At 29.0% G+C, this 12937-nt stretch overlaps 3 protein-coding genes across 3 annotated transcripts; all 3 read right to left on the bottom strand.

The window, feature by feature from the left end:
* Positions 1–122: 122 nt before the first annotated feature.
* EIN_483370 (tyrosine kinase, putative) lies at positions 123–853 on the bottom strand (the record flags this gene model as incomplete). The annotated part of the gene is made up of 2 exons (XM_004255838.1): positions 123–662; positions 737–853. Coding segments are annotated over 2 exons (657 nt in total), but the record flags the coding sequence as incomplete, so codon positions are not given.
* A 115-nt stretch (positions 854–968) lies between these two features.
* EIN_483360 (hypothetical protein) lies at positions 969–3420 on the bottom strand (the record flags this gene model as incomplete). Its single annotated transcript, XM_004255837.1, has 2 exons — positions 969–3386; positions 3412–3420. The coding sequence occupies 2 exons, from the start codon at positions 3418–3420 to the stop codon at positions 969–971; spliced, it is 2427 nt and encodes an 808-aa protein (XP_004255885.1).
* Positions 3421–6835: 3415 nt separating this feature from the next.
* Positions 6836–7798, bottom strand: EIN_483350 (hypothetical protein; the record flags this gene model as incomplete). The annotated part of the gene is made up of 1 exon (XM_004255836.1): positions 6836–7798. One exon carries the CDS (start codon positions 7796–7798, stop codon positions 6836–6838), a length of 963 nt encoding a protein of 320 aa, XP_004255884.1.
* Between the last annotated feature and the right edge of the window lie 5139 nt (positions 7799–12937).

Genomic DNA, 12937 nt, shown 5'->3' with positions numbered 1-12937 from the left:
GAAGAGTTGTTTGTCGTGTTATTTTTTGTCATATTTTTCGTTGCGTTCTTTGTCAAATTTCGACTTGAACTCTCAACGGTCGAATTCTTTGTAAACCCTTTAGTTCCTAATTTGGCGACAACCATTTCCTTCATCTCTTTGATGGCAACAACATTTCCTCGATATGTTCCTTTGTACACAATCCCAAAACTTCCTTCTCCAAGTTTTCGCTCTTTCTTCAACTCGTCCGGGTCAAGTGCTGTCGACATTTCTGACGCAAATTTGACTGGGATTTTTATCTCTGATATTTTGCCTTTGTTGATGTTCAAGACCGAACAAGTGATGTCAACAGTCTTCTCAAGCGTACACAGCGGATGAATAGTCACTGTAAACTCTACAGCACGACCTTTCTTGATACTCACTGGGATGGAAGGTTCAACATTCAACTCAAACTTTTCTTCGTCATTTTGTGTTGTGAATTGAATTTTCAATAAAGACGCTCTGTCGTTGCCAATCATGAATTTACAGTCACTGTCTTTTTGGACTGCAATTTCTCCTTCAAAATGTATTTCTTGTGTTGAACACAAAATGCGTTCTTTTTGAGCGCCAAGATACACCATATCAACACCTTTCTTTTTCAAATCCTTTAACAGAAATTCATTCACCAGTGATTTCCTTAACATCTCTTCTTTTCTGTAATGAACGTAGAAAAGTATACAACTGATTGTGATACTGATAAGAACAACTATTAAAATACCAAAAATGATTGGAAGTATAATTGCAAGTACATTTGTCTTGTGAACACACTCGTCTCCATTTGGTCCAACTTTGTTGCTGCCACCACATTCACTGCATTGGCGGGTTTTAGAATCATATGACTTACAATTTGCAACTGAATTCCATTTCGCACATTGTGACGTTTTGGATATCAAAACGTATTGATCTACACAAGTCGAACATGTGTTATTGTTTAAGCACGTTGCACATAACTAATTGCATTTTGAGCATTTGTAATATTTGTTTTTATAATACCCATCATGACACGTGGCACACCCATACTCTGAAACCCATTCACAATTGTCAAGTGTTGTGTTGATGACACACTTCTTATCTTCAATTGTTGTAAATTCGACGTCTTCATAATACCCATTTTCAACATTGCACTTCACACAATTTGAAACGTTGCCCACACAACTCAAACACTTCTCGTCACATTTTACACAATCTGTATTGTTGAGGATATACCCCTCGTTGCATGCAGCACAATCAACACCACTCAGTAAGAACAGTTTGCACTTCTCAGCAAGTTCGCCAACATAAATACAATCGTTGCTTGTCCTGTCATAATAATACCCAAAAGCACATGTAACACAACTCTCTGCATTTTTAGAACAACTTGAACACTTCTTATCGCACGGAAGACATTCGGTGCCACTCAGATAATGCCCATCAAAGCACTTGGCACACCCCGTGTTGCTGTTTTCTTTGCAGTAAATCGTCTTTACTTCGGTGCTGCAAATCGATTCACCTTCATTGGATGTTCCAAGTGAAATTTGTGCATCACATTGAAGGCAATCGCCCGATGATGAATATGAGCATTGCGTCGTTTCCATTGAAACACATTTTTTGGTTTCATCAAATTTGTACTTCTCTTCACAAATAGCACATTTTGAAGTTGATAAATCGACACTCTGGCAATGCGCAATCGACATATCAACACATTGTGTGTCACTCAAAATGTAGTTCTCTTCACATAACGCACATTGCACCTCGTTGTTTGCTGTAATTACAACAAATTTGCAGTGAATTTCACTTAACATTTTACATGAACCAAGTAATAGGTAATACCCTTCATTACACACAGTACATCCACTTGGTGTTGATACTAAACAATTTAAAAGTGAAACACAACTTCCATTTACCAGAGAAAACCCATTCGAATACACTTGACATGTAGTTGGTGTTGTGCAAGTCAGACAATTGTTACTACAGGACTCACATTTTGGCGGATACTCTTTATTCAAAAAGTATTTAGAATAACACTTTATATAAAGTCCATTCGATAACACCTCACATCCAACATCGTCATTCTTTAATGTAGCATGTGTTTTAGTCTTTGAAGGTTCGATGTATCCTTCACACTCAAAAGTGTTGTCATTTTCTAAATAAAACGAGCATTTTTGTGTTCGTTCCATATTGGAACAAATTCCATTTAAATTGATTGAGTTTGAACATTCCACACACCCAAACCCTTCTTGGTACTTCTGACAGTATTTGTGGTTCTTGTATGAAAGTTTTGCATCTGAACGAGCTGTGAACTCAAACGATTTTGTGTATTGGCAATTCGTTCCGTTCGTACAAGTCGAACATCCCGTGGTACACTCGATTTTATACCCCTCACTGTCTATCAAATTTGTTGTTGTCACGCATTTCTTGTGTTCTCGAGACTCAAACGCCATGCCACTTTGACAAGCAGAGCACTCCAAATTGTCAACGTCAACTGTCGAATTTTGTTTGTAGTCACATGAATAACACCCATAAAACAAATTAAAACACTTCATACTGACACTGTCTGACACTTTGAACTCGTCTGCTGCAATTTCAACGCAATTTCCTTCAGTATCCAATATCTGTCGATTGGATTCGCAGTTTGTTGCTCTTTTAATGCTCATCGAAGTCGTTTTTGCAACACAACTATTGTTTACATCCAACAAAAATCCAGTGGAACACAATATACAAGTTGTTGAATTGTCACACAAAACGCAGTCACTCAACGTGGTGTTACACTGTTGACACATTCCATTATTTAAATAAAATCTTTTTGATTCACAAAATTCAATCAAATTTTCTGTTGTTGAACATTTGCCACTATTTTGGTGTTCATCAAAGCACAGTTTGCACTTGTTGGTTGCTTTGTCGAGAGTGTATGGCTCTTCACACATCTCACAAATTCCATTGATATCACACTTAACACATTTTGTAATGTCACAATCTTGAGAACACATTTGAGTACTTCCATTGTTGTACAAATTGAGTCCATCGTTGCATTTTGTGCACATTGTTTCATTTTCACACTCTGAACAACCAAACAATGCGTCACACCCAACACATCGATTGTTCTTCAAAAAGTAGTGTGGCTGACACGATAGAACTTTTTTCAATGTACACGTGGCAGAGTTACTGAAAACTTCACTACACAATTTACACTCGTTGTCGAGGTAATACCCATCTTTGCATGTGTGACATTTCTTTGATGTTGACGAACATGTTTTGCACCCATTGATTGTGAGACACGACTTGCACTTTCCATCGTCTGGATAATATCCATCGACACAATGCAGGCATGTGAGTTCATCAGAGCAACTGATACATTTATTGAGAGTTGAACATGACTCACACAACTCATTCTTTTTGAAGTAATTTTGGGCACACAACAAACATTTGTTTGGTATTGTGTTATCACACAAAATACACCCACTTAAAATGGAACATGACAAGCATTTAGAAGAGTCGGTGTTTTTTGTTGTGTTAGTTTCACAAGTGTTACAAGTATTATCTTGAGCACACACAAAGCAATTATCTACTGAGCATTTGCTGGTGGACGGGCCGAATAATGTTGAATTAAATAATCTGCACTCGAATAATGATGTATTGAATGTGTTTCAACAATAGTTCAAAAGCAAATCAACGAAAAATCAATTCAATTATTTTCATACAATGTTTTATTTTTAGTTTCTAAAACTTTATAAAATCACTCTAAATCGGTATAAACAGAAAAGTTCAGTAAGTTCCCTTCATAAATTATTAATAACACATTCGAAACAATATAACTTTTATTGAAAGATCGAAATGGGGTTATTTTTGTATTTATCAACAAATGATAAACCAAATAGAGTTAGTCGAAAAAGTTGTCCTGGGATTTTTGGTCAATGAAAATTGGAAAATATTAAGTTCATGCTGAAAATATAAAAAAAATCGTCGTTTCAGTTTTTTACCGTTTTTTTTTATTTTTACCTGATTCCCGTGATTTTAAACAAATGTTTGTGTATAAATTGAAAAAATTAACTTTGGCAATTGGGACAACGTTTTACAACAAACTCTTATTAGTATGTTGTAACAATAATTTGCTCATTACTCATCAAACTGTATTTCATATCATTAAAAAAATTAAAAAAACAATACTTTATAACAATCTTAAATAAATTAAATATTTGAAGGAAACTTAATGGTATTATTTATGATAAAAATAAAATATATACAACTTAAAAGTTAAATATAACTTATACTTTTGATTATATGGTAAAAAAACAATATAAAAGCTACTTTTTTTTAACAAGTTGTATTATTTTTTGTATTTATTTTTACACAGATACAAATATGGTAAATAATAAATAATATAAATGAAATAAAATTTATTGGATTTTAATAAATTGGCTATTAATAATAATCTAACAGTTGAAAAGCGTGTGATGTTTTAAAATTTATTTTATTATTTTGAAAAATTAATTAATTATAAAAATAAGATTTTACAAATATTATTGTGTTATAGTAATCCAATAAATATTTAATTACTTCTTTTAACTTCTTTCTTTCTTTTAGAACTCTTTTTCTTTCTTTTCCCATCACCCGGTATGTGTCTTTTTGAAGGTGGTATATACGTGGTTTTTTCCTTAACACATGGTTTAGCATCGATTGGTTGTTTGTCAATAATCATCGTTCTATGTTTTGAAATAACATGTACATTTTCTTTTGTTATTTTATTGACCAATTCATCAACACTTTTATTCAAAACAACTTCTGTGTTATTTTTCGAATTATCCATAACTTCCACGTTATTTGGTACTTTATTTAAACAATTAAAATCACGTATTTCTCCAATGAATTGTTTATCAACTTTCTGTATATTAATTTTTTTCTCATCTTTGAATTCAAAGTTGTCAATTTCCTCTCTCATTTCATAAAATTTGTTTCACCCCAAAGAGTCAATTGTTTCAACTATGTTCCTTTCGAAGTTTTCAATAAATCTATTTTTACTATAATAATTTAATGTCAAATTAAAAAATTTTGTCGGTCTTGTATAATAATGATTGTTTTCTTTATCAACATGTTTTGATTTAATTATTTAACTGTTTTTGTATTTTATTAAATTGATAAGAAGATAATTGAGAGTTGTTTTTTGCAGTTGAGTCTTTTAACCAACGCTGAATGATAAGATTCGCTTAAGTTGTCGGTTCTGATAGTTTGATTATATTGGCACCACAAGTTTATTGGCCATTTTAATATCCAGTTGTTTCTAAAATAAACAACCAGTAATCAACTTTGTCTTTTGTTTGCACATCAAAAACCAAAGAATTTTTGTATTCAATTATACTTTCAAAACGTTGTTCAATTTCACTTGGCTTGTAAAATGCCAACATTTTTAGTTTGGAAACCAGATTCCAAATTTGATTACCGGGATGATACATACTCGACAAACCAATACTGTTTACTTTTCTCCAGATACACTGGGTGTAATGAAAGTAACAACCGTGAATTATACACCCATATTTGCTGAGACTGTTAATTGCTGCGGTTTCAAAATCAACCATAACACTGACATCTTTATGGAAAAGTGGACAACCACAACATTTAACAAAAAAACACATTGATTATGTCAAATAGCAACACATTATCGATTTCTCTGCGATGAACCATCAAAATGTGTACAAGGGTGAAACATTGACCATTTGTTAAAATATAGTGTATCGTGTAAAGTTGTTCGTAATCATATGGACATGACCCAAAGGTACTGTCCATGCATAAATAAGCAATAGCTTTGTTTTTCAAAATATCTATTTTTTCTCTTGATATCATTAAAAATACATTATCTTCGTCTCTTATATAATACTTATCACTGTTAAGCAGCTCTTGTATTGTTTCATCGATCATTTCACTTTTAAGTTTATTAATAGTTCTTCTTAATGTAGTTTTTCTTCTGGTGTCTTTTGTGTTAAAAGATTGATATTGTTCTAAAATGGCAGTAGCAGAAATTAAAACATTGGTTCCTTGTTTGACTAATTGTTTAATTTCTTTGTTATCAACTCTTTCAGTAGGCAAGTGTGGGTGAGTTTTGTAATCTTCATTAATATATTTATACTCAATAAACTTTAGTTTTTCACCTTCACCTTCTGTTTTTAATATTTCTATCTTCACTTGGCATTTTGGACACTTGTAATTTTTTCTTGAACGGTCTTGGGGTATAAATGTGTACCCATTAACAGTCGGAAGTATATGGTTCGTTCCATCTTTTGATCTTTTTCTGCTCGGTGTTTGAGTAAGTTCTTCCATTTGAATATAGTTTCCGAATTTTTGGAATTTAAAAAGTATAATAAAATATTTATATTGCAATTGTAAAACAAAATACTTGAAATGTGTCTAATTATAGTTAGATTTTTATTAATAAAACATGTTTATTTATATCTAATTCGATAATGGTGTATTTGTTATTAAAAGTAAATAGAATAAGCGTTTATCTAAATATGATACAAATCAAATGTGAAATTTATTTATAATATTTTATATATATTTGGTTTATCATTTGTTGATAAATACAAAAATAACCCCATTTCGATCTTTCAATAAAAGTTATATTGTTTCGAATGTGTTATTAATAATTTATGAAGGGAACTTACTGAACTTTTCTGTTTATACCGATTTAGAGTGATTTTATAAAGTTTTAGAAACTAAAAATAAAACATTGTATGAAAATAATTGAATTGATTTTTCGTTGATTTGCTTTTGAACTATTGTTGAAACACATTCAATACATCATTATTCGAGTGCAGATTATTTAATTCAACATTATTCCGGCACTTAATCATTCTTCACACTTGTTTGTATTGGTATTGTATGTCAATTTCTCTTTACATTTTATGCAATTACCTTTGTTGCCATCACACATCACACAATTTGTGACTTGACATGCTGCACATCTTCCATCAGCCATTTTACCACCCCCAGAACATTGTAAATGATTTTGACAGATGAAAATGCCGTTTTGGAAGTGCCCCGACTTGCAAAACATGTTGTTGTATACAAACCCATTCGCCGCAACGAGAAAAACGTTTTTTGTTATTGTGAAATTATCTAAATTTACTTGTTTGTCAGACACCATCTCAATCTCAATAAATTCAGTGAGTGACAAATCGTATTTTTGGTTTCCAATTACAATTACATTTTCTTCGTTTTCTGCATTTTTTACATTTGAATTCTGTTTGGGCGCATCTACTTTGACTTTCATTTGATAAAAGGTGTCAATTGGTGTGATGTATGCATCAGTGAGTGGGCAATAATTTTCGATGTAATATGGATCTCGTGTGCCTTCAGTGTGGTTCACATGACAATATATCTTATCTGACGTACCATACCGTAATAGGTGACCTTCTAAAAGTACTTTGAATGGGGTTGTGTATAATGACGCGTCAAGAGTGTTGTTTGTGTACAAAAAGTCGAATTCACCATCATGTTGAAAAGCAACAAACCCAGTTATTGTAGTTGTATTCGATACGAAAAAGAGTGGAAGATCTTTGATTGTTCTATCTGTGGAGACTTTAAATGTGTTTGTCAAAGTTAAAATGAGATTTTCTGTTTGAATTGTACTTCGATTATCAGCAACAAATTCTCTTGTCGATTCAAATGATTTTGATACAAAATTAATTCGTTGTGTTGAACTCGATATTTTGCAGTAATATTTAGATATTTTAAAGCTGAAAGTATCAAACAACTCAATGTGTGAATTTTCATTGATGGAAATTTGACTACCAACTGTCTTGGAAAACATATTTAAACAAGAAAGTTTTGATTTACCTGAAAGTGTATTTGGAGATGTACCACCACTTAAAGTTATATTACCTTCCACTGAAAGGCGGGCATTTTCAGAAACATTGAATATAGACTTATCAAAAATGACATTTTCAACCGAACTCAGCACTGAATTTCCAAAAAGATTTATTGTTGATTAACTAATTTCCAATTGATTGGTATTTACAATTGAATTACCAGTCGCATTACACGTACTTTCATAGTCCAATTTAAACAATTCAGAAACATTTAAATTGCAATTTGATTCAAGTGTAATTTGTGCCCCTACAAGTTCCAAATTTTTTTCTGTTTTTAAAGTCGAGCCAGTTGTCATTTGTAACTTACTTGTTGTAAATTTTATAGACTCTAAATATTGACAAGTATCATTTTTGGTTAAGACATATTCTGTTTCTTCTATAATATTTGGTGGACATGTTGATAACGCCAATATGATCAACACAAATACATATAACAAATTGATCATATATAATTGTATTTTAGAGATATTGATAAAATTCTTAAATAAATGAGTTAAATGGTTTAGTTATCATTTCTTTACCACATTTCCTTAAATTATATTATACAGTCAGTTTTTAAACGTTATCTGGTATTTTTTGGACCAATAAAATTGGAATATTTTGGGAAGCCCTCTTTATAATTTGTCCCAATTGTTTCAAGTTTTTTCATGTTTTACCTTATGCCCGATGTTTACTTATGAATAAAGCTTTTTTTGTTTTGAAATAACGTTTTAAAACCGACTTTAATTGAATCATCCACTCAATCATAATTCTTCATATTTAAAACCACAATTAAACTTGATAGAGTCGGTTGCTAAACGTTGTTTGGTCTGTAACGTTGTCTACCGATTTTTAAAGCATTATGATTATAATATTATGAGAAATTTTTTGAAAACACCAAAAATATTTGTTTCAACATTTTTACCAATTTTTTCATTTTTACTCAATTCCCGTTTTTTAAACAAAGATCAATTATTTTTTTGTCAAAAAGACAACCTTTGGGGAACAGACAACGTTTATTGACTGACTCAATAATATATTTTAAAATATAATCAAAAATTCCTTTATTTAACAAGCAATATTTTATAATTCTATAAAAATGTTAAATATACATTATACAGTTGTAATAGAAACCAGTGCAACTTGTTCAAAAATGTAGTGACTGAGTTAAATAATTCTAAAAATATTGAAATTATGTTATTCTTTATTTTTTAATTATTATAAAAGAAGGATAAAAACCTGAAGTAGAATAACAACACAATTCATTTACAATAAGCAAACAATATCGAAATAAGTCTCCTCACAAAAAAATCATCGTTTCTTTTCTCTCATGCCTTCTTCGTAACAGTTACATCATCCATTTCTCTTCTTCTTCTCTTCAACCACTTTTTCATATTACATTAAATTAAACTTGTTCTTCAAGTTTAATTTCCATGCTTTTATCCTCAACATCATCTTCTTCGACTTCTTGAATCATATACTCGCAGAACCATATTGGTTAATTTTTACAAAAACCAAGACGCCGACGTCATATCCATTGTGATACAATATAACATTTGCTGTCTTGTTTAATTTCAGTTTTTTGCTTCAACACATCCCCGATTATAATTATGCATCCTATTATTGTGGTTAAATTTCCTTCTTTGTTTGGTCCAATTTATAGTGTATCATGTATTCTTTGTTCTAACTATTTATTGTACTTATACATCCTTTCCGTCTGCGAATAATCATGTTCCCATCTAATATTCAATCAAAACAAGCACCAAATGAAAAACACAATTCAGTTTTTTTAGTTTAAACTCATAATATTTTGGTAGAAATTCTACAAAAACATGAAAATGGAGGGAAAGTGGATAGAATATGGTTTTGTTTTAAAAAGAATATTTTAGGGCAATTGATCGTTTTTTTGTTCATTTGTTGAACCTTTTGTTTCGAAAATAAATAAACTTTGTTTTTCGTGTTGTTTTTAAAAGCCAACTTTTATTGTATTAATACCTAAAAAAAACTATTGAGACTATCCACAAAATAAATATAATACGAAAAGAAAAAAGAAAAAGAAAAATAAACGAATTGCACGATCAAAAAAAACAGTTTTATTTTTAGGATCCCCTCTTTTTTACTCAGTCACCCCATTTTTGCAAAAGTTGCACGGGTTTTGTCTAAAACAATAAATTTTATAGTATTTATATTTATTTAAAATAGATAAATAACTTCTTACTACTTTTTTTGCTCTTCTTATCAACAACTATTTTTGACTAATATAATTGTAATTTCAAATATAATACAAATTACCATTTGAATAGATAAGTTTAAAAGTAAAATATTCAGCTTTCATGGTAAACAATTTTATATATTTTAATATACACAGTTAGTTTCACAACAATTCCTTATTTTTCATAACAAATAGATTTCTGTTTCATAACGATTAGATTTGTATTGACATTATTGTATATATTTTATTTATAATTGAAAATGCAGTCTGTTAAATGATAATTAATGTTTTTAATAAAGCATATATAAACTGTATATTTTAAAATAATTAAACATAAGATAAACTTTTAATTTTGGTTGTGCTCAAATCAAAAAAATAATACATTTCGTATAAATAACAACTTTATATTAAATAATAAAAAGAGGAAAAACAACAAAATAATAGTAGTTAAGTAGATTTAAAACGCTTTCTACTTCTTTATAGCTTTTTTGTTTTTATATATAAAAGATATTAAATAAAAAAAATGATAGGTACTGTTTACCACTAAAGCTTATATACAATATAAAAACTTTTTCAATACAAAGTGATAATTTGCATTATATTTTTTTATATTATTTTAGTTATAACTTTGAAAACAATATGTTGCAAAAACGGATTATTGACTTTCTGTGTATGTAAAATATGTAATATACTATATTGTTATATATAATAATTAAGTTATAAAGATGATCTCTCTGTTTTATACAATACTTTAATAAGTATTTTTTATTTAATTTGTATATGTAAATACATGATAACAACTAATGAATTGTTTTTTAAATCAGTGTTATATTATTTAATCATGAATCATCAATTAAAATATTCTTAGTTTAGTTCTACATATAAACACATTTCAAGTATAAACGTATCATAATTTTATTCTTTAAATTGGATGATGGTGTTGTTATATATGGTTGTTTATCTACATTTCATTTTGTTTGCCTTTTCAAACCATCAACAGTTTAAATGATTCAAATATTAAATATTATAAATTAACCATGTATTGTTTATATATTTTTATTGTGTATGTTTTAGTAATAATTTGAGATTGTTTAAAAGAATTTAATTGATATTTCATTTATCACTTGGATGTTATTTATGTTTATTGTTAAGTATTTTTTTTAAATATGAGTATAATTACAGTATTATTAATGTTATTAACAAATGTGTATTGTCGTTTACATTTGTATTGATGTTGAATATATTTGTACACGTCAAAATGTCGAGGAAAACACTGAAATAACAGACGATTGTCAATGTTGATATCATAGACTACTTGATATACAACAAAAAACAAACAACTAATTTAGTTGTGTTTTTGTTTGAAAGTTTATTAATTGGGTTATTGATAAAATTCCGACGTTGTGGAAGGTAAAAAGACATTTGTCAACTTTGACAATTATCAACTAAGACATTTGTCGAAACCCTCAAAATATTTTGTATTTATAACAATAAAATATATATTTTCTATAAATATTATTTTTATTTTATAATTAGAAAACAATGTTATTAATATTGTAAAATTGTAAAATACAAAACAAACATACGTTTGAATAAAAATAGAAATTATAAAAAATATAATTAATAAGTGTTATTAAAAACAAAATGTATACTTAATAATATTATTTAAAACAATTTAGAATTTATATTTATGTTAATCTTATCAAATAAATATGATTTACATTCTAATTATTTGAATTGTTATAATATTCTGATTATAAATATAATATCTTGTATATATTCATAACAAATTTTAAACATAATAAAAAGGTATTATATTAAACATAATTATTATATTATGCAAATTGAATATTTATTTTTAAAATTGCTTTTTATTTTAATAGAAAACTGAATTAATCAATATTTTTCTTGTGATTTCGAGGTTTTTTTTCTTTGTTCAATTTCTGACATATAGTCAATTTTTTTCTCCTTTTTAGTGTTTTCTTTGATTTTATCTTTGAAGTATTAATGCCACTTTTGGCGCAATTTCGGACATTTTCCATCTTTCCTTCTGTTTTTTCCAATGTAATAACACTGTTTTCTTCAAAAATTGATTGTAATGTTGAATTGTATTCGTGTATTGATTTTATTGTTGACTCAAAATCAATTTCACTTTGATAACTTGGTTCAATGATAGTTGATATATTTAAATTTGTCCCATTTTCATCAAAAGTAACATTTTGTTGTTCTTGCATTATAATATCCATTTCATTTATCAATCTTTGTGATGCATTTATTGCATGAATGGATACATTTCTTCTTGACGCCTTTGTTGTAAAATTGTAGTCAATATACAACTTGCCAATTGCGTCTAGATATTGCAGTTGATTTTCAAACTTTCCATTTTGATAACTTTCCATTGTAATATTCAATTTTCTGCTTAATTCTTGAATTGCGCGTCGATAAGCAACTTCGTGTTTTCCAGTTGCCATATCTAACCATCTTTGCCTACACATGTCATCCAATTTTCTTAACATGTCGACCAAAACCACGATTCTTGGATGAGCAATTTGAAACTCTAAACCTACTGCATGATGAAATGCTTCACATAAATTATTTGTCCTATTTTTGTGAAAAATTGACACCATTTTTCATTCCCAATTTTTTTCAACCAAAAATCTTTATAATAATTTAAAACTTCTTTGTACTTTTCTAATAAATGTGAAGGTACACCAAATTCTAAAGATGTTGACATTTCAATGAATAATTTCTCGAAAGCATCGTGTATTTCTTCTTTTGGTAGAAAAGGTAGTCCAAATAGTCGCCGTACCCATAGATGTAATTTGGCATTTTTTATATATTCTATAGAAAGACCCTTTTTGCCCAACATTCTAAACACCACTTGATTTAA

Source organism: Entamoeba invadens (assembly GCF_000330505.1).
Source record: "Entamoeba invadens IP1 unplaced genomic scaffold scaff_1105074726715, whole genome shotgun sequence".
NCBI classification, from domain to species: domain Eukaryota; phylum Evosea; order Mastigamoebida; family Endamoebidae; genus Entamoeba; species Entamoeba invadens.
The sequence above is the reverse complement of the archived record's forward strand: the minus strand, read 5'-3'. Positions and strand labels throughout refer to the sequence as shown.